Raw genomic sequence first — 19517 nt, forward strand, 5'->3', positions numbered from 1 at the left:
ATTCACACGAGAAATCCAGTAATTTTAATAGGAATCCAGGTATTCTGGAATTTGTCAAAGATTTTTACCACAGGTTCAAATTATTCAGTGGATTTGGTGCGTTATCCAATAGAAAGTTGCTGGATTTAAAAGTGATTTTTGTGCAAGCTGTACTTCATACATGGCTAAATTGTTGATAATAGAAAATAGACTTTTTCTGAATGTGGCCATTTTCAAATAAAAATGAAGAAGTTTTTATCCGGTTTGGCTATTCATTTACATGACAGCGGCAAACTGTTGAAAACCGGTTTCAAAGTGCAAGTTTTTGAAAACGTCAAGTCATCATCACTGTGTAAATTACAAAAACTGAATTTGACAAAAGACGTCTTGGACATGCATATTTTGTGTTCTGTCTATAGTGTTTCTTTACAAAGTAACATTGCCAACTAGTGGTCTGGCATGCACAATACAGTGTTTCTCATCATCATTGTGGATCCGCAAAGGAAACATTTTTGTTTTTAACATATCATTGTCTTGTAAATGTATCCCTTAGGTGGAAAATAGCATCTGCTTGGTGCTGTAAGACTTATGTTTCCCTGAATTAATCTGTAGGTACCCGAGAGTGCAGTTTTTCTGGGCCAGCGCATCACCGATTCAAGCCAGCCCGCTCCACACATTGGCACTCCCACAGAAAAGGAGCTGGAGCAGGGACTGGTGCTTCAACAAGACAAAAACCAGGAGGCAGTGCAGTAAGTGCTACACACATACCCAGTCACAACATTTAATACTCCGTTAACATGGTGTAGTAAATCTTTGCTGTGTTTCCTCTTTTAGGAAATATGAAAAGCTTGTGCGAGACCTGTTGGAATGTCTAGATGACAGGGACATGTAAGTATCAAACTGATGTTTAAAAGTCCTACATTATTCTGTAAAACTAGACACAAAAGCATCACTCATTTGTGAATATGTTATTGTGTGTCATCAGGCCTTGGAAGTTTGAGCACATTGCCATTGGGTTCCTGTCTCTACTGCTACGAGATGACTATCCCCTCCCGGCCCCAGCAGTGCTCTTCTTTGTACAGAGCCTCAACCATGATGCACTTGTTGTTCGCAAGGTTCGTGGAATGTTGTTTTTGTTGGCTTTACATAAATCTGTATCATTCTTTGCTGGGGTTTAGCTCCAACCTGCTTGAGTACACTTACCTAGAAGTATCTATTACTGATGAAAACCTTTACTAGCTAGTTTAGATGCGCTCAATTTTGATTAGGATTAGGTTTAGGTCCAAACTTTTCAAAATTTTGGGGTTGGCAAGATGTTTTTTAATGTTTTGAAAGAGGTTATACTCCAAAAGGCAGCATTTATGTGATCAAAATATAGAAAAACATTATTGTGCAATATATTATGAAGTAATAATTATTACAATTTAAAATTACAGTTTTTATTTTGATCTGTTTAAAATGCAATGCAAAATGTATTTTTTCTTTTTAGCAAAGCTAAATTTTCAACACTAATTTTTCCAGTCTTCAGTGTCACATTAACCTTTAGAAATTTAGAATATGCTAACTTGGTGCGCAAGAAACATTTCTTATCAATGTTGAAAGTTTTTTGCTGCTTAATATTTTTGCGGAAAGTGTAGTACATTTTTTAGCATTCTTTGATGAATACAATGTTCAAAAGAACAGCATTTATTTATAATACTACCTTGCTGACTCAAGTTTTAAACAGTAGTGTATATGCATTTAGTCTGTTACATGTTTAAACATTGTGCATATTGTTTTGCTTCCAATATTTGCTGATATAGATGGCGATCGCTGCAATGGCAGGCATACTGAAACAGCTGAAGAGACAGCGCAAGAAAGTACCTGTTAGTCCCTGTGATATGAGTGAGTAAACAACAGCGTACAAAAAAAATAGTACAATTAAATGAGCAGATAATTAAATTACTTTTCACATCCATCTGTTGGTCCATCTGTAAGATCTCAGTATCTGTGGAAGGAGATAATTACACATGTGCTGCCTTGCAGGTGGGGTAACAGAGCCAGAGGGGCTGGTGGCAGGAGACAGGCCGGGGAATGACTGGCTGCAGTACCACGGTGACAGCCTGCCGAGCACCCAGCAGGACTGGGACAAATTCTGCTTCATAGAGAAGACACACTGGGGCTACTACTGTTGGCCAAAGTAAACACTCTCAACCTGTAATCACTGTATGATTCACTCCAAATCTCTGCTTATAGCTATTTTGTCACTCTCTCCATTTCTCTCTTTATAGGAAGTTGATGGTATATGCCCCAGCAACAGAGCAGCCCAAGGACCTTTCTGCTGAGAACATGAATGAGGTATACATGGACTGAGTGCGCTACACTTTGTTTTACTGCCAAACTTGACACTATGTATACTAAACATGAGTTTCTTACAGAGGGAGCGCATCATCTATGACCATTTCACAGACCCCATGTTCATCAAACAGCTCACTGAGTTCCTGTCTCTTGAGGACCGAAAGGGCAAAGACAAGTTCAATCCTCGTCGCTTCTGTCTTTTCAAGGTACCAGCATTTAAAAGACAATAATCATGGTAGAGAAGATAAAAGTACAGTTTGGCAGTAGGTTAGAAAGGAAATCAATAAAATGGAGATTTAATTGCCAATTTATTATGACAAAATTGTCTCTACTAGGGCTGGACTAGGGGTGTGCGATATGACGATTTTTGATCGTGGACGATAAAAATGTCTCCACGATCTGCTTTTGAAGAAATATCGTAGTATCGTGCTACAGCACACATTATATCAGCTGCAGTTCTGGCTCCTCTGTCTCTATGTACTGTATAACACGACATACAGCAGTAGAGTTACTCTGACAGGACACTGCACTTATTCGCGATCGCAAAAGTACATTATTTGCATACAAGCCTTGCTGGTTAAATGTTTAATTCGCGCGCTGGTCTGACGTGCGCTTTTTCTGAGCGGATACACCTGAAGCATGCGCACTAAAAAGCCTGTCTAACAGCTCCTGATTACTCAACTAACTTATTTTTTGCGCTAATACTGTCAAAACACACAAGGTTTACATACAGACTCAGTTGGTTATCTCTAAAATAAAAGTAAATAGTTAAGAGAGAAAGATGCGTGCCTGTATATTAGATGCGTGCAGCTCTTAAAGGGACAGGACACTAAACGTGCTGTCGACTGTCATTAAAGGGATAGTTCACCCTAAAATTTTATTTCTGTCATTATTTACTCACTCACATGTTGTCTCAAACCTCTATTAATTTCTTGTGCTGAACCCAAAAGAAGATATTTTGAAGAATGAGGGTAACCAAACAGTTGGATGGTCTACATTGACTTTGATAGCAGGAAAGAAAAATCCAATGGAAGTCACTGAGGACCAGCAACTGTTTGGTTTTCCACCTTCTTCAAAATAGCATTTATGTTCAGCAGAAGAAAGAAACTCATTCAGGTTTAAAACAACTTTTGAGTAAATGATGGTATAAAAATAAAACATTATGACAGAATTGACAGACAGATGACTATTTCGTTTTGGGGGGAACTATTCATTTAACGTTAACAAAACAACAAAACGCAAAGAGAAAAATCACTCACTATTCTTGACTGAAAAACTTTAATACAGTTGCTTTAGGAATCAGTCTATCTACTGTTTTATTTTTATATTTGTTCATTCAATTTCATTGAATGCTCTGCTAAATACACCTATTGTACCTGAAAATAAAGCACTGTTTGTTTTATTTGTATATTATGTGTATTTGTAATGTGTATCTTTGTTCTTATTTTTTAATAAGAAAGATAAAATGATGACAAAGATTTTGATCTTCGCCCACTTTGGCCTAAATATCTGCCATGTCTTTTTTATTTTTTTGTTACCTTGAAAGGCTTTGTCTTTCTAGTTTGGCTGTAATGCTCAGACAACTTGTAAAACCAAAATAGTAAAACCAACATGACAAAGAATCGTGATAAAATCGTGAATCGTGATATTTCTAAAAAAAAACGTGATATGATATTTTTCCCATATCGCCCACCCCTAGGCTGGACCAGAATATTCAAATATTCGTTCGGTGGGTTGGCATTCGATTTTCAATTTTAAGATTCAAATGTTCTTTTCTTTTTTTCTGAACACCTGGCATCCCTCACGAAACAGTTCTCATTCGCACTTGAATATGAATCGCCCATGAGTGAACGTAATGAACGTCATGATTCCGTTCATCTGGAAGAGAAGACAAAAATGCTGAAGACCTCAGCTGTGTGGGAACACTTTAAATTGAGTGAGGATAAGACAAAGGCAGTGTGCCAAATTTGCGATTTGAAACTGACCTAAGTTACCACAACAGCACATCAAGTTTGAAAAATCACCTGAGTTCTGTCAGTAGTACGCCTATATTATATTGTTGGTGTAAAAAAAACAAGCTGCTTAAATCTGCCATGTTAATCAGTAATTTTACACATGATAAAAACATGCACTTAATTTGCTGATTTGGGAGTGATTTGTTTGTTAGAAAAATGTTAGGCTACCTTATTAAAAGTATTGCTCTTAACAGACGTGTGTTTTCTATCACTAGTGCAGTGTCCGTTCTCAGAGCATATAAGCCCTGCCCATGTGAGGCGCGCCACTTCCGGCTCACGCTGTTCTGTAGATTATTAAAAGTTTATTAATTCCGAACGTGTTGCGTGTGCATATTGCACTAAAATGCGACACTGGGATCCGCAGCAACACACCCGCCACGCGTGAAGTCGATTGAATGAACGGTTCTCGACATAAAAAAAAAATGCAAAAAAGACAAACAGACACACAGAGATTCCTGCCTTTATTAGAGAGAAGAATATGTTCAGCCCCCTCCCTCTGAAGCTTCGAAGCTCAAAAAATGGTATTCTCTACTATCATCGTTGAAAAGTTTTAGGTTTAGTAAGATTTTTTTTTTCTTTTTTCTCCAAGACTGCATTTATTTAATTAAAAATACAAGAAAACAGTAGTAATTTGAAAAAAGTACTATTTAAAATAAATGTTATTTTAATATAGTTTATAAATTAGTTTATAAACTAATATAGTTTATATAAACTTATAGTTTACAATTAGTAGTTTACTCATTTGATGACAGCTACATTTTTTTGCAGTTCAATTATATTGTGATGCATTGCAGTGTATTGAATTGTGACTCGTGTATCACGATGTGTATCATACCTGGCTATCATTGAAAGCATGTTGAATAGCCTTGATGTAATCTGTAGAAATATTTGTAGATGTTCCCGTGCATCTTGTTAACAAGCCACTGTTTGGCCTGGACATTTGCTTACAGTGTCCTCTGCACCAGGCTGTATACAAAACTCTCAGATGCAGAGAGGTCATTAAGATATGTTCAATCCCCACATAGTTCCCCTGACTTCTATTTTTGGGTTCTCAGCAGAGAGAAAACCTTTAAAAAGTAGCATTTATTGGATCATTATCACCCTGTTTATGTTCACTGATTCCAGCAGTTTTGTTGCAGTTTCCCAAGCTATAATTCCCAAACCGAGAGATTGCACAGATTGTGAGAACGTGTTCAATAAATGATTTGTGGAGAGCAGTAAATACAATTGTGCTCCCAACCACATCTACCTCTGCAAATCTCTGCATTTTAACCAGCTCATAAACCTGCCTTGCTCACCTGCCATTCGAATTTATTACAAAATACAGATGGCTTACTTTCTCATTCAATGCCCACAGGGACTCTTCCGGAATTACAGTGATGCCTTCCTGCCTGTTCTGAAGCCTCATATGGAGCGGCTGGCAAATGACTCTCACGAGAGCACCCAGCGCTGTGTGGCTGAGATCATTGCAGGACTGGTTAGAGGCAGCAAGCATTGGAGCTTCAGCAAGGTGTGAGCACTTCTGCAGGCATGAGGGATACACTTCAAATTAGGAAGCCACTGAGATGTTTAACCACACTGATGTCTGAAGCCCCTCTTTCTTTCACACAGGTGGAGGCATTATGGAAATTCCTGATTCCTTTGATGCGGACAGCACTGTCCAATATTACTGTCGAGACCTATGCTGACTGGGGTACCTGTGTGGCAACTGCCTGTGTATGTGTTATAGATCCTTACTCTGTTAAATTGTGTGCCACGTAATCCACCACCTCAATGTCTATTTGAAACCAATAGTGAATGGTCATGAAAACATTATAAATGGACTTTAAATAAATATTAAGACAAATTAGATTTAATACTTAAAATATCCAAATTAATATTTAAAGGGATACTTCACTCAAAAATGAAAATTCTTTCATTAAAGGGATAGTTCACCCAAACATTTTAATTCTGTAATTAATTACTCACCCTCACCAAACCTGTAAGACCTCCATTCATCTTCAGAACACATATTAAGATATTTTTGATGAATCCTGAGAGCTCTCTGACCCTCCCATAGACAGCAATGTAATTACCACGATCAAGGTCCAGAAACATAGTAAGGCCATCAGTAAAATAATCCATGTGACATCAGGGGTACAACTAATTTTATGAAGCTACGAGATTTTTTGTGCAAAGAAAATAAAAAAAATGACTTTATTCTACAATTCGTCTTTATTCAACAAGGCGGCATTTTGGAGAGTATCACATATACGTAAAGTTGTTCTGTGTCAGCTGCGCCACACAGATACGTTGTTGTCGTTCAGATAAAAGAGTAAACAACGTAGAAAACGTATCCGCATGGCGCAGCTGACACAGAACAACATACATTGTTTACGTTCAGTGGATTCTCTCCAAAATGGCGCCAGGGTGATGTAGAGGAGACGAATTGTTGAATAAAGTCGTTGTTTTTATTTTAATTGCGCACAAAAAGTAATGTTGTAGCTTCGTAAAATTACGGTTGAAGCCCTGATGTCACATGTATTATTTTAACGATGTCCTGATTATGTTTCTGGACCTTGATTGTGGTAGTATCCTTTCTGTCTATGGGAGGGTCAGGAGATTCATCAAAAATATCTTCATTTGTGTGTGAGGTCTTACGGGTTTGGAACGACATGAAGGTGAGTAATTAATGACAGAATTTTTATTTTTGGGTGAACTATCCCTTTAATTACTCACCCTTTTGTTGTTCCACACCTGTAAGATCTTCGTTCATCTTCGGAACACAAAGATATTTTTGATGAAATCCTAGAGCATTCTGACCCTGCATAGACAGCAAGGGAACTACCATATTCAAGGCCCAGAAAGGTAGTAAGGACATGGTTAAAATAGTCCATGTGACAGCAGTGGTTCAACCTTAATTTTATGAAGCTACGCAAATATTTTTTGTGTGCAAAGAAAACAAAAATAAGGATGTTATTCAACAAATTTCTTTTCTTCTGTGTCAGTCTTTGACGCACATTCTTGACAGTACCACAACACATGTTCTAATATTTTTAACTTTTCAGCAAGGGTAAATTAAATGTCAAAAGTGACTGTAAAACATTCCTTTACAAGTAAAATTTTACAAATTTTGTTCTTGTAGCTTTAGATTTATCAAAACATCCAGAAAAAATATATTTACGCAAAAACATTAAGCACAACAAAAACATTAGTGTTCAAGAAACAATTCTTCTAATCAAATTAAAATGATTTCTGAAGAATCATGCGTCACTGAATACAGGAGTAATGGTCGTTGTGTATATATATATATGTATATGTGTATATATATGTACATACAGGACCATTACTCCTGTATATGTGTGTGTGTGTGTACAAGATTTATTTTCTTAAATTGCTATAATATTTCACTATTACTGTTTCTGTTTTGTGTGTTGAGCATAAGGCACATCTATCAAAAATATTAGAAACTATTTCAAACTATTTAAAAAAAAAAATTCAAACTTTTGGGCAGTATGTGAAGCTATGAGAACGACTAACTGTTTATGTTTGATATTTTCAGGAGAGCCGAGATCCACGAAAGCTTCACTGGCTTCTCGAGATGCTGATGGAGTGTCCTCTAAGCGGGGAAGGTGGATCGTTTGTAGATGCCTGGTGAGTGTATTTTGTGTTTTACTTCAATGGAAATTCTGAAACCATTCAGACTTGGATGCATAGGTGATATTTTGATATTTGAGAGATTAATGATTTATTTCTAATTTCTTTCTGTGTAGCCACCTGTACGTGCTGCAGGGTGGCCTGGCACAGCAGGAGTGGAGGGTCCCAGAGCTGCTGCACAGATTGCTGAGTTACCTGGAGCCCAAACTCACTCAGGTTTATAAGAATGTGAGAGAGCGCATCGGCAGGTATGTGTGCAGTCGTGGTCAAAAGGGTCTATGTTGTATAAAAATACACTGGCAGTTCTCTCTTGTCATGTTTTCTGTCTTGTCTTGTCTTCTCTTGCAGTGTGCTGACATACATTTTCATGATTGACGTTACCCTGCCACACACTCAGCCTACTAAGTCACCACACATTGCTGAGTTTACCGAAAGGATCTTGTCTCAGCTGAAGCCCCTGATTGAGGGAGACGAGGAGATCCAGAACCACGTGGTGGAGGAGAATGGAGTGGGGGAGCAGGACGAGAGGACCCAGGCCATCAAACTCCTCAAAACTGTTCTGAAGTGGCTGATGGCCAGTGCGGGGCGCTCCTTCTCTACTCCAGTACCTCAGCAACTACAGCTGCTGCCCCTGCTCTTTAAGGTCTTGCTTGCTCTCTCTAAGTCCATGCTCTTTGTATCTCATTCTTTATACATTTTTGTGGAGTGCACTTAAGTGGACTGCTGACTTCCACTCAGTGCCTGTTTTTGTCCATCTGTAGATCGCTCCTGTAGAAAACGATGACAGCTACGATGAGCTGAAGAGGGACGCAAAGACTTGCCTGTCCCTCATGTCTCAGGGTCTCCTCTATCCTGAGCAGATCCCTATGGTACTGAAGGTGCTACATGAGGTGAGGCCTCAGACACGCTAGACACGACCCCACATATCAGGACAACAGTTCAAAAGCTGACCTTGACTATTTGACCTTGATTTGATTTGAAAAGATTTGACCTTGATTATTTTTTTTTTATTTAAAAGCTGAAGTTATTGTTAAGTGAAACTAAAACTATTATAAACCATTGCCAGTATTTGAAATAAAATAAAAATATTGATGAAAATGAGAAATATTAGAAATATTACCTTAACTACCTGAAATAAATTGCAGTTGAAGTATTAAAATTATTGAAACTAAAATTGAAGAAAAAATAAATTAAAGCTATATAGAAATATATTGAAACAACTAATAAAATTACAAAAGTACATAACTAATTTGCTCAAATTAAAACTGAAAATACAAAAATAAAATTAATTAATCAAATTTAATTAATCAAAATTAAAAAAAGAAAAAAAAGAAAAACACAATTGTTGTAGATGCAACACATTGTCACCAAATGAGTATGTAATAAGTGACACTGATTATATACTACATAGGCATTTCAAATTATGCACATTATTATTTCATGATTTTCTCATTTAATTATATTACCATCTATTTTTGTAATATTGTAATATGTTAGTATCATCAGTGATTGCATTCACTAGAAATATTTAAAAAGTGCTCATCTAGTAAAATTATGTACTTATTTAAATTGAATCTACTGGTGAAATGAGGCATTGAGGGACTAGCAAATATTCATCCATATATGTATGTTTAATATTATATACAATAATATCCCACATGCTTAACATGTCAACATATATAAACATGTTTTTTTATTTACCATTATTACTCAGTCCTAGTGAGTACTATATTTGCTGTGCAATCATAAGATTCTTGTTATTTTTTCAGATTGCTGGCAGCAGCTCTTGGCATGCGCGATTCTCAGTGCTAACATACATCCAGATAATGGTGTTCTATAATCTGTTCACCATACTGAGCACTGAGCAGGCTGTTCAGGACGTGAGAGCACTGGTCATCAGGCTACTGGAGGATGAGCAGCTGGAGGTACCTTTCGGGCCACACTGGCATCCTGGCATCATCATTTATTCACTTTTATGCAGCCTTGTTCATTAAACCTTCATCTCTTTGCATCTCTGTGCCTTAGGTGAGAGAGATGGCTGCCACCACTCTCAGCGGTTTCCTGCAGTGTAACTTCTTGGCAATGGATGCCTCCATGCAAACTCACTTTGAGGCTCTATGCAAAACCAGATTACCCAAAAAGAGGAAGAGAGGCTCTGTGGTGGACACTATTCCTTCAGTCGGTATGATCACGCTTTAATCACATACAGTGTTGTGCTGTTTGTATCAGAGCCATGGCACAGTGCTAACATTTAATGCCTGCAAAATTTAAGAACCAAAGTCATTTAAGTTCAAGTCTGGTCTGAGTCCCATTCCCTCTGGCTAATTGTTCTGCCACGAAAAGGCATGAAATGCTTGTAAATAAATGAAAAAAAAAAATTGCTCTAGCATTTTATTTATGTGCATATTTTCTATTTTGAATAAAAAATGTAAATATCCTTAAGACGCGATACATTCACTTAATAAGCAAAACTCAAGATAAATTACAAGTGCTTTTTGTTTGTTTGTTTTTAATTTTCCTTCTCTGGTGAATTTAACTTGTTTTTAGGATATTTAGAATTTTTACTAGAAAACAAAATTAAGAATAAATTAAAACACTATTTTTATGTTTGTAAATATCCTTAAAACAAAATAAATCAGATTTTTTTTTTTTAAAAGAATCTGAATATCCCTGTGGATTAGAAAAAATCTTTTTATTTGTATACTATTTTAAAATTAAGAATCATATTTATCTTTTCTAAAATGCTTTTATTTATTAGAAAACAAATACAATATAATTAAAATTAAATAAAAAATAAGTACACAAAAATAATCTTTTTATTAAAATAATATTTTTTTTTACATTTATAGGAATGTTAAGATAAAAATCAATTAAATTAAATCAGTTTTTAAAAATTAAAAGTCATTGTTTTCTAGTAAATCTTCTAAATATCTTTAAAACAAGTTGAATCTGATTCCTAATTTTTTTCAAAATTTAAAAAGTATTTGAATATCCCTGTGAATAAAACACATGGAATTTTCTTCAATATATGCAGCGAGGGAAAAATTATTTGTTTCGCTGCTGATTTTGTACGTTTGACCACTGACAAAGAAATGATCCGTCTATAATTTTAATGGTAGGTTTATTTGAACAGTGAGAGACAGAATAACAACAAAAAATCCAGAAAAACGCATTTAAAAAAAAAGTTATAAATTGATTTGCATTTTAATGAGTCAAATAAGTATTTGACCCCTTCGCAAAACATGACTTTGTACTTGGTGGCAAAACCCTTGTTGGCTATCACAGAAGTAAGACGTTTCGTGTAGTTGGCCACCAGGGCCCGTATTCATGAAAAATCTTAGTGCTAAGAGTTGCTCCTAGTAACAAAATTCTAAGAAAATTCTTAGAAATGTGGGTGTTTCCTCTTAAAATTAAAGAAAAGATCCTAGTAAAGAAAAAAGTAATTCAGAAAGCATCTTAACCCTTAAAAGAGGTCTTAAGGTCCAAAATTGTTAGGAGTATGGACGAGGACTTTAAAGGGTCTTAAGAGTTTCTTTAGTAGTGGAGAAAATGGACGAAACATGAAGAGGGAGAAGAAATGTGTTGCACACAATGCACGACAATATCCTTAAGATATTGTTACGCTCCGTCTAGGGGTAAAGGCGCAACATAAAAGGAGTACGAGAACACAGTAGTTTTGAAAAAGTTTTGAAAAGCGAATGATCAGTATTTTAATGAGAACAATGGTTTCAACTGTACAATGGGGTAATTTAGCTTCAGGAGCCGACAAGGCCAAAATAACAAACAAAAGCCAACTAATTTTATCCCTCTAAATTCCCTAATTCACAAAACAAAAATAAAATAAAATACAGATTACTTACCTCACTCCCTATCCAAAAACAATCAACAAAGAAATTCCAACAAAAATAGCGTCGGTCTCCCTACCTCCCCAGAAGGTTATTATATAAAATTATTTACAGTGGTTAGCAAACAAGTCCAAACAGGGGCAATCCAGAATCTAGGTCAGAGAACAGGCGGTAGTCAATAGTACAAACAATTGGGCAAAACAAACTAGCAAACAACAATTGAACTCTCTCTCGGTCAAACACACACAGATTCTCAGGCTAACTAACCATGTAACAAGCAGAGCAAACAGCAAGCGAGCATGAAACTAAAGCAGGAAGTGATGACGAAGTCTCTTATAGGCATCCAGAAGTCAGCTGACCAGGCAGGGTGTGGCACCAATTGGACTGCAGGAACCAATCAGACATCCTCCTGCACAGAAACACACACAAACACCTCCCAAACAAAAGACAACACACAGAAATAGAACAAAAGGGACGTAACAGTGAGTTAATAAGACACTACACATTAGATCGTGCAAGGATCATGTTTGTGACCGATCTTATTAGAGACACTCTTAACATCTCAGACACCGCGTGGAAATGCCATAGTGCCAGAAATGGATGTAATCACATTAACTACATTAACATATTTAGCAACTGGAAAAATGCAACTATGCAGCAGCGATGATTTGAGTCTGACAGCACTTTCAGAACTTTATTGTGTCGCTGTTCATTTCCTATAAAATACGTCAAGTATGACAGCATGGTAAATAAAAAATAAAGAATATATATACATATAATATGTGTGTGTGTGTGTGTGTGTGTGTGAGAGAGAGAGTGTACGGGAAAACAAGAAAAATTACGCCTGTAATTTCAAAGTGAAAATAAAGGCTTAAAATAAACCCTACTCTTAAAAGCGCTCTTTTATTTCCTTCATGGACAACCAACCAATCACAGTCTTCAAAAGACTCTGCCATAGCTAGCAATGGGGTCAGCCCCGCCTCCTCACTAAGATAAAAGTTCTTGCCTTTTCCTTGCTCAGAGTTGCTCTCAGATTGGTCCTGAATCACTTTTAAGCTAAGACTTCCAGTTAGAAATTAAGCTAAATTAGGAGCTCTCTAAAAGGATTCTTAGAATCTTTAAGAATACGGGCCCAGGTTTGCACACATCTCAGGAGGGACTTTGTCCCACTCCTTAATGACTTGCAGATCCTCTCCAAGTCTTTAAGGTTTCGAGGCTGACGTTTCGCAACTCGAACCTTCAGCTCCCACCACAGATTTTATATTAAGGTCTGGAGACTGGCTAGGCCACTCTAAGACCTTAGTGTGCTTCTTCTTGAGCCACTCCTTTGATGCCTTGGCCATGTGTGCCATCCACGACCCATTTTCAATGCCCTGGTTGGCTTCAATGCCCTGGCCCTGACAGTACATGGCCCCGTCCATCATGCCTTTGATGCGATGCAGTTGTCCTGTCTCCTTAGCAGAAAAACACCCCCAAAGCATAATGTCTCCTCCTCTATGTTTGATGGTGGGGGTGGTGTTCTTGGGGTCATAGGCAGCATTCCTCCTCCTCCAAACACGGCGAGTTGAGTTGATGCCAAAGAGCTTGATTTTGGTCTCATCTGACCACAACACTTCCACCCAGTTCTAATCTGAATCATTTGCAAACTTCAGACGGGCCTGTACATGTGCTTTCTTGAGCAGGGGGACCTTGCGGGCACTACAGGATATCAGTCCTTCACGGCATAGTGCGTTACCAATTGTTTTCTTGGTGACTTTGGTCCCAGCTGCCTTATCCTCCCGTGTAGTTCCGGGCTGATTCCTCACCGTTCTCATGATCACTGAAACTCCACGAGGTGAGATCTTGGATGGAGCCCCAGACTGAGGGAGATTGACAGTTATTTTGTGTTTCTTCCATTTGTTGTCACCTTCTCACCAAGCTGCTTGGCGATGGCCTTGTAGCTCGTTCCAGCCTAGTGTAGGTCTAAAATCTTGTCCCTGACATCCTTGGACAGCTCTTTGGTCTTGGCCATGGTGGAGAGTTTGGAATCTGATTGATTGATTGCTTCTGTGGACAGGTGTCTTTTATACAGGTAGCAAGCTGATATTAGGAGCACTCCCTTTAAGAAACTGCTCCTAATCTCAGCTCCTTACCTGTATAAAAGACACCTGGGAGCCAGAAATCTTGCTGATTGATAGGGGATCAAATACTTATTTGACTCATTAAAATGCAAATCTTTTTTAATGCGTTTTTCTGGATTTTTTTGTTGTTATTCTGTCTCTCACTGTTCAAATAAACCTACCATTAAAATGATATACTGATCATTTCTTTGTCAGTGGGCAAGCGTACAAAATGAACAGGGGATCAAAGAATCTTTTTCCCCACTGTATTTTCTTTTTATCCGTATACTATAAAAAAAGACTCAAGAATCCTATTTATCTTGTTCTAAATGATTTTATTTATATTATTTACTAGAAAACAAATAATTTTTCTTAAAATAAAATGTAAAATAAGTACACGAAAATCAACTAAATCTGTTTATTAAAAAATAAAGATTTTTTTTATTTAAATGGATATTCAGATACTTTTTTTTTTTTATTGAGAAAAGAACCGAATCATTTTGCTGTACTTAACCCATGTTTGTCTATCCTCAGACCTGGTACGGCGTCACGCCGGAGTGCTGGGACTCAGTGCTTGCATCTTATCCAGCCCATATGATGTCCCAACCTGGATGCCTCAGCTCCTCATGGACCTCAGCGCACACCTCAACGACACGCAGCCTATTGAGGTACACCGGTCACATCACAACAAACACAATTGCTTTCTGTCTCCCTCTTGTGCGCTTCGCCCTTAGGGCCCATTAAATCTAACAAAAATCAATACAAGACTCTCTCCGACTGATTTAGATGACCGTGAAAAAGACTCTGTCTAATTTCCGCCGTACTCATCACGACAACTGGCTGGAGCACAAGCAGCAGTTCACAGACGACCAGCTCGTGGTGCTCACAGATCTACTCGTGTCACCCTGCTACTATGCATAGACAGGTACGTTACAAAGACACCTGTTTAAAGGAACAGCTCATCCAAACAATTATCATTTGTTGAAAATGTGCTCAGCCGCAGACCATCCAAAAGACCAGTTTGTTTCTTCGTCAAACCACATTTCGAGAAATTTAGCATTGCTTTATTTGCAGTGAATGCGTGCCGTCAGAATGAGAGTCCAGACTGCTGATTTTTGTGATGTTTTTATTTGCAGTTTGAACTCTTACTCTGACGGCACCCATTGTAACTTATAAATGAAATATTTTTAGTCTATAAACACTGCTTAATTGCATGGTCGTGACTGTTATCTCTTTCTTTTCAGGTTGTGACGATGATGCTGCAGGTTTTAGTTTAGTTTAGTTTTTTTTTTTTTATGCATTCAAATAAAATATCTTATGCATTCATGAGGGTGGGATGGGAGGACACGGATGCTCAGGATCTCAGCATCTACAGCAGAACCTCTCCAACCCAGACCCAGGAGCCCACTAAACCACGGGCACACGATGAGAGGAGGGCAGGAGGCACGTATAGGCACGAAGGAGACATGAGATGAGTGATTTAACGACCTAGACATATACTCTGTACGTACTGTTTGTATGTATATATTTAGCCCATATTTTTGCATTTCAACTATACTTACTTAATATTTAAGGTTTACCAGTGCAGGAATGTACAGCCTGCAGTCTGTAATATTATTGTACAGATAGATTTTTTTTCCTCTATAATCCTGTGTGTTGACATGAAGTGTGTGACGAAGGACAGAATGCCTATGGATCGCCCCACAAATACCAACTCCAAAGCCCCCATGATGCTCTCTGGCGAGGTTCTCGTTGATCTGAGCATGTGAATATAGTCTAACGACTGAATCTGAATTACATTTAGAATTTGAAACCCCTCAACTGGAAGATTTTTCATCTTTTAGCATTTTGTTTTCAGTAAACATTTTACAGCTAGCAGCATGTGATTCTTGGTTAAGTGACATTTTTGGCACGCCACCATCCTTTCAACCTAAACCTCCACGGTAATCTGATGCGACAGGCACCTCTTTGTGTTGGCGATGGTTGTTCGATGCATCGGTAACTTGAAGAATATATTCGGGCTGAGCCCTCGTTATTTATCATCACATGAGGACGCAAGTCTGAGTACTGTGACGTTATTGTGGTAAGTGTGTCATTGTCCTGTGGCGCTCTGCTCACATGCCATCATAACAGGGTTTTGTTTTGTGTCCTGTGTGTTTGTGTATTATGTATGCATTTATGTACTGTGCATATGCATTTATCTATGCATAAGCGACTGACACGTCTAGTGAGAGCAGCCAGGCCGAATTTAGTATGGGAGTGTGTGGAAGGTGGCGGGATACATGTGCATGTTTGTAGTTTGATCGTGTTTTGAGCCATTTCTTACTGGCATGTGACAGAATCCAGGATTTTTTATTTTTTTTGTTCTTGTTTTTTCTGTCACTCTTTTCTCCAGCCTCAGTACGGAAACACTTTAGATTGTCATCTGAATCACACACAGCGCCAGGAAGGGCTTCAGGTTCTACTATGGTTAGCTCTGTTTTACATTTGGAAGTGTACATAACAGAAACATTATTTAGCTTAGTGCCAAAACTGCAGTGATTTTTCTCTATTTTTTTAGATGTTTGCTTTGTTTTACTCTCAAGGCCAATAAATGTATTGTTTTTAACTAATTAAAACAAACTCTCTTTTTTCCCCCCACAATGTTGCTTTTATTATTATTATTATCTGTGTCTCACAATAAATATCCCACCAATTATTAAGTCATCATTATGAGCTAGTAACAGTGGTGAACTCACCAAAGATCCTGTAAACAAAATGTCAATACAATAGACTTGTGCTAGAATGGAGTTGTAACAATTCTGACATATTTATAATAACTGGTAAATTATGAATAAAAATAGATAAACTCAAAGCTTTGCTTGGGTGAATCTCACGACAGACAGATAGATAAATAGATAGTGACATAATTATAACTAAACTTATTTGTAATTTAAAAAATGACCATTAAAGTAAAACAATCTATACTATTTTATTAAGTACAATGTTAGTGTGAATTTGGGTTGGAAATAAAACCGTTAAATGCCATTAAACTGTTACACAATGGAAAATAATTAAGGTTTCAAGAATGTTTAATTTGGTTTCAAATTATTTTCTTTCTTTTTTTTTAAATTTTGGGCTAAATTGTTGACTTAAACGTTTATGATAATGAGATTCACCTTGTTATGGCTTATTTGAAGATTAGGATGGTAAGGAACTTCCTATAATGAATAGGAAATGGCTTTGTAAAATATTCAAGTATCCTGAGAAAAATTAACCAGCCTCTGAAAAATAAAATTGTACTTTCATTCACATTTTCATGGATGTAACAACATTATGTGCAATATACTGAAATCCTTTTAAGTTCTTGATTCGTATCTCAAGGTTTAACGCGAGACAAATTATGTGAAATATCACATCATAAAATCAAGTGTAGATTCAGTAGACACTACCATATATTAAATAATCCTATTTAAAATCATAACCGTGGTTTAAGTACTGCTTATCTTAACGCTTTATCAGGTAATCCCTTTTAGCATGCATCGGATATTATCTATATATGTGGAACAAAAAAATGGACTAAATTCCTGAGTTTTTTTAGAAGATTAAGGACAAAGCAGACAACAGCAGATCACTCGATCTCCTCCTGCTTCTGCAGCTCCTTCACAAGGCGCTCCAAGGAGAACAGGTGATCATCTAAGTCTTCGGGTATTAGCTGCCTGAGGGCTTCAGCGAGCTCAAACAGGTAATCTGTATTCTTGCCACTGGGGCCTACAGACTTCACAATCTGCTGAGCAATTGTCTCCAAAGGTGCTGGGCCAAGGTAATTTGGGTTGTCACAGGAGCCGATGTAGAGCAATGTGCCCTGCATTGGTTGTTCTTCATCTTTGGGATAAAATGTAACAGTGATAACCCCATAGCCGCCTTTCTCTCTGTAGTCCAGATACTCTTTCACTTCCTTTTCTCGGCCTGATGGCAACTTGTAAGCAACGCCCCATACACAGCCCTAACAGCAAATAGAGAGTGAACCAACAGGAAAAAAATTGGTTGGATTATTCAGTTGTTTGGATTACTCTCATTTGCATGTAGCATAAGACTTTAAAAAATTTATGTAAATCTCATATACAATCATTAAATATATCACAAATATAATATCACAAATATGGCACTTTCCGTTAATATTGTACAAAACGGTCTGAAACTCTTTTTTTAATAACATTAAATAAACGGTCAGATGTTGACTCGCAAGGTCATAAAATAATTTTTAAAAAGTACAAAAATATTAAAGTGAATTTAATAATAATCATTCGTTACATTTATATAGCGCTTTTAGTTGTAATACAATTACAAATATTAAAGTGAATTACGAGTAATCATTGGATAAAAAAATTCTGTGTATTCACCATTTAAGGTGGGATATACAGACATTTGATTTGTTTCAAACTAGCTAAATTTCATGTTAGGTTATATTTGATAATAGTTTATTTAATTTATGAAAAAAAATATATTTTTGAAGTGGAATAAAAAAAATATATAGACTGTATACTGCATCACCACTATTAGGCTGGATACAGACATTTTGTTCAAAACTTATAAATATTTAACATTTCATGCAAGGTTAATTATGTTAGATAATCATTTATTTAAAAAAATAATAAATAATATTAATGTGAATTATAAAAAATATATTGACACTATAAAAATCATAATTTTATAATCATAATTTTAAGTTGGGATACAGAAAATCGATGGCTAAATTTCATTCAATGTTCTGTTATATAATTAACATTTTATTTTAAATGTTAACTTTTAATATTATAAAATTATTTTTAATATATTTTATAATTTATATTAATTTCACGCTAGGTAAGGTAATTATACATTTTGTACTTATATTAAATAAGTTTATCAAAAATATATACATTTAAAAAACAAAAGTTCCATGCTTTAGGGGAAGAAAAAAAAAGTGTACCGACTTCGAGGAATGTAACGTAATGTGCCATATATCTGCTTTGTCTTGGTTTGAATCTTATAAATCGAGCAGTATTTAACAGGTTGACAGTCACTACCTCAGGGTCCTCTATTAATGTCACCACTCGCCCAGGCTGAAACAGAATCAATAAGAAGTAAACGTGTTAATGGTACTGTAGTGCTCTGTCATGCTGAAAGGTCACCATGACTGGGCACCTGCTGTTCATAAACTCGTATGGTTTTGATAGGGAATAATTGGGTCCATACCTTTCCAGGCACCCCGCGATGATCTGTACTTCCCTGCCAGAATCTGCGACTGAAACCTTTGACGAAACCCACTCGTTTCTCCTCGTATGGAAAGTCAACTTTCCAAATCAAAGATCCGTAACCAAAAACCCACATGCTTCCCGCGGACAGCTCAGTGTGTCTGAACACATACTCCATTCATATCTCGATGGACGGGATTTTTAAAGGCTCTGGTTAGGTATATCGAGACCGTTTTGGCATAGGTGTGGACACAAAGTAATTAAATTAGTATCGTTATGCAAATGTACAAAAGAAGTCATAACGTTACGTTCCTTGCCGAGGGCAGATACCGATCTAGCTGAAAATATTATTCAAAATAAAAGCCATGTCACCGGCTTTAAAAATAAACC

General features: G+C 36.8%; 2 protein-coding genes across 3 annotated transcripts in view; one reads left to right on the forward strand and one right to left on the reverse strand.

Moving 5' to 3' along the window:
* LOC306852405 (proteasome activator complex subunit 4B) overlaps positions 1–16616 on the forward strand; it is a 45181-nt gene extending 28565 nt beyond the window's left edge. For both annotated transcript variants that reach the window (XM_079389181.1, XM_079389182.1), the window contains 18 exons: positions 592–728; positions 814–867; positions 965–1094; positions 1782–1863; positions 2005–2158; positions 2250–2316; positions 2397–2522; positions 5689–5841; positions 5943–6047; positions 7873–7964; positions 8084–8215; positions 8316–8610; positions 8729–8857; positions 9737–9892; positions 9993–10149; positions 14446–14579; positions 14698–14836; positions 15156–16616. In XM_079389181.1, coding sequence (XP_079245307.1) covers positions 592–728; positions 814–867; positions 965–1094; positions 1782–1863; positions 2005–2158; positions 2250–2316; positions 2397–2522; positions 5689–5841; positions 5943–6047; positions 7873–7964; positions 8084–8215; positions 8316–8610; positions 8729–8857; positions 9737–9892; positions 9993–10149; positions 14446–14579; positions 14698–14832 — 2238 coding nt within the window. In that variant the 3' untranslated portion in view covers positions 14833–14836; positions 15156–16616. The remainder of the gene's footprint in view (positions 1–591; positions 729–813; positions 868–964; positions 1095–1781; positions 1864–2004; positions 2159–2249; positions 2317–2396; positions 2523–5688; positions 5842–5942; positions 6048–7872; positions 7965–8083; positions 8216–8315; positions 8611–8728; positions 8858–9736; positions 9893–9992; positions 10150–14445; positions 14580–14697; positions 14837–15155) is intronic.
* Positions 16417–19485, reverse strand: LOC306852406 (putative glutathione-specific gamma-glutamylcyclotransferase 2). The gene is made up of 3 exons (XM_079389183.1): positions 19129–19485; positions 18960–18995; positions 16417–17896 (listed from the first exon to the last, which is right to left on the reverse strand). The coding sequence occupies exons 1-3, from the start codon at positions 19303–19305 to the stop codon at positions 17522–17524; spliced, it is 588 nt and encodes a 195-aa protein (XP_079245309.1). The 5' UTR covers positions 19306–19485; the 3' UTR covers positions 16417–17521.
* Positions 19486–19517: the final 32 nt, after the last annotated feature.

The sequence above is a fragment of the Barbus barbus genome (genome assembly GCF_936440315.1).
Source record: "Barbus barbus genome assembly, chromosome: 32".
NCBI classification, from domain to species: Eukaryota; Metazoa; Chordata; class Actinopteri; order Cypriniformes; family Cyprinidae; genus Barbus; species Barbus barbus.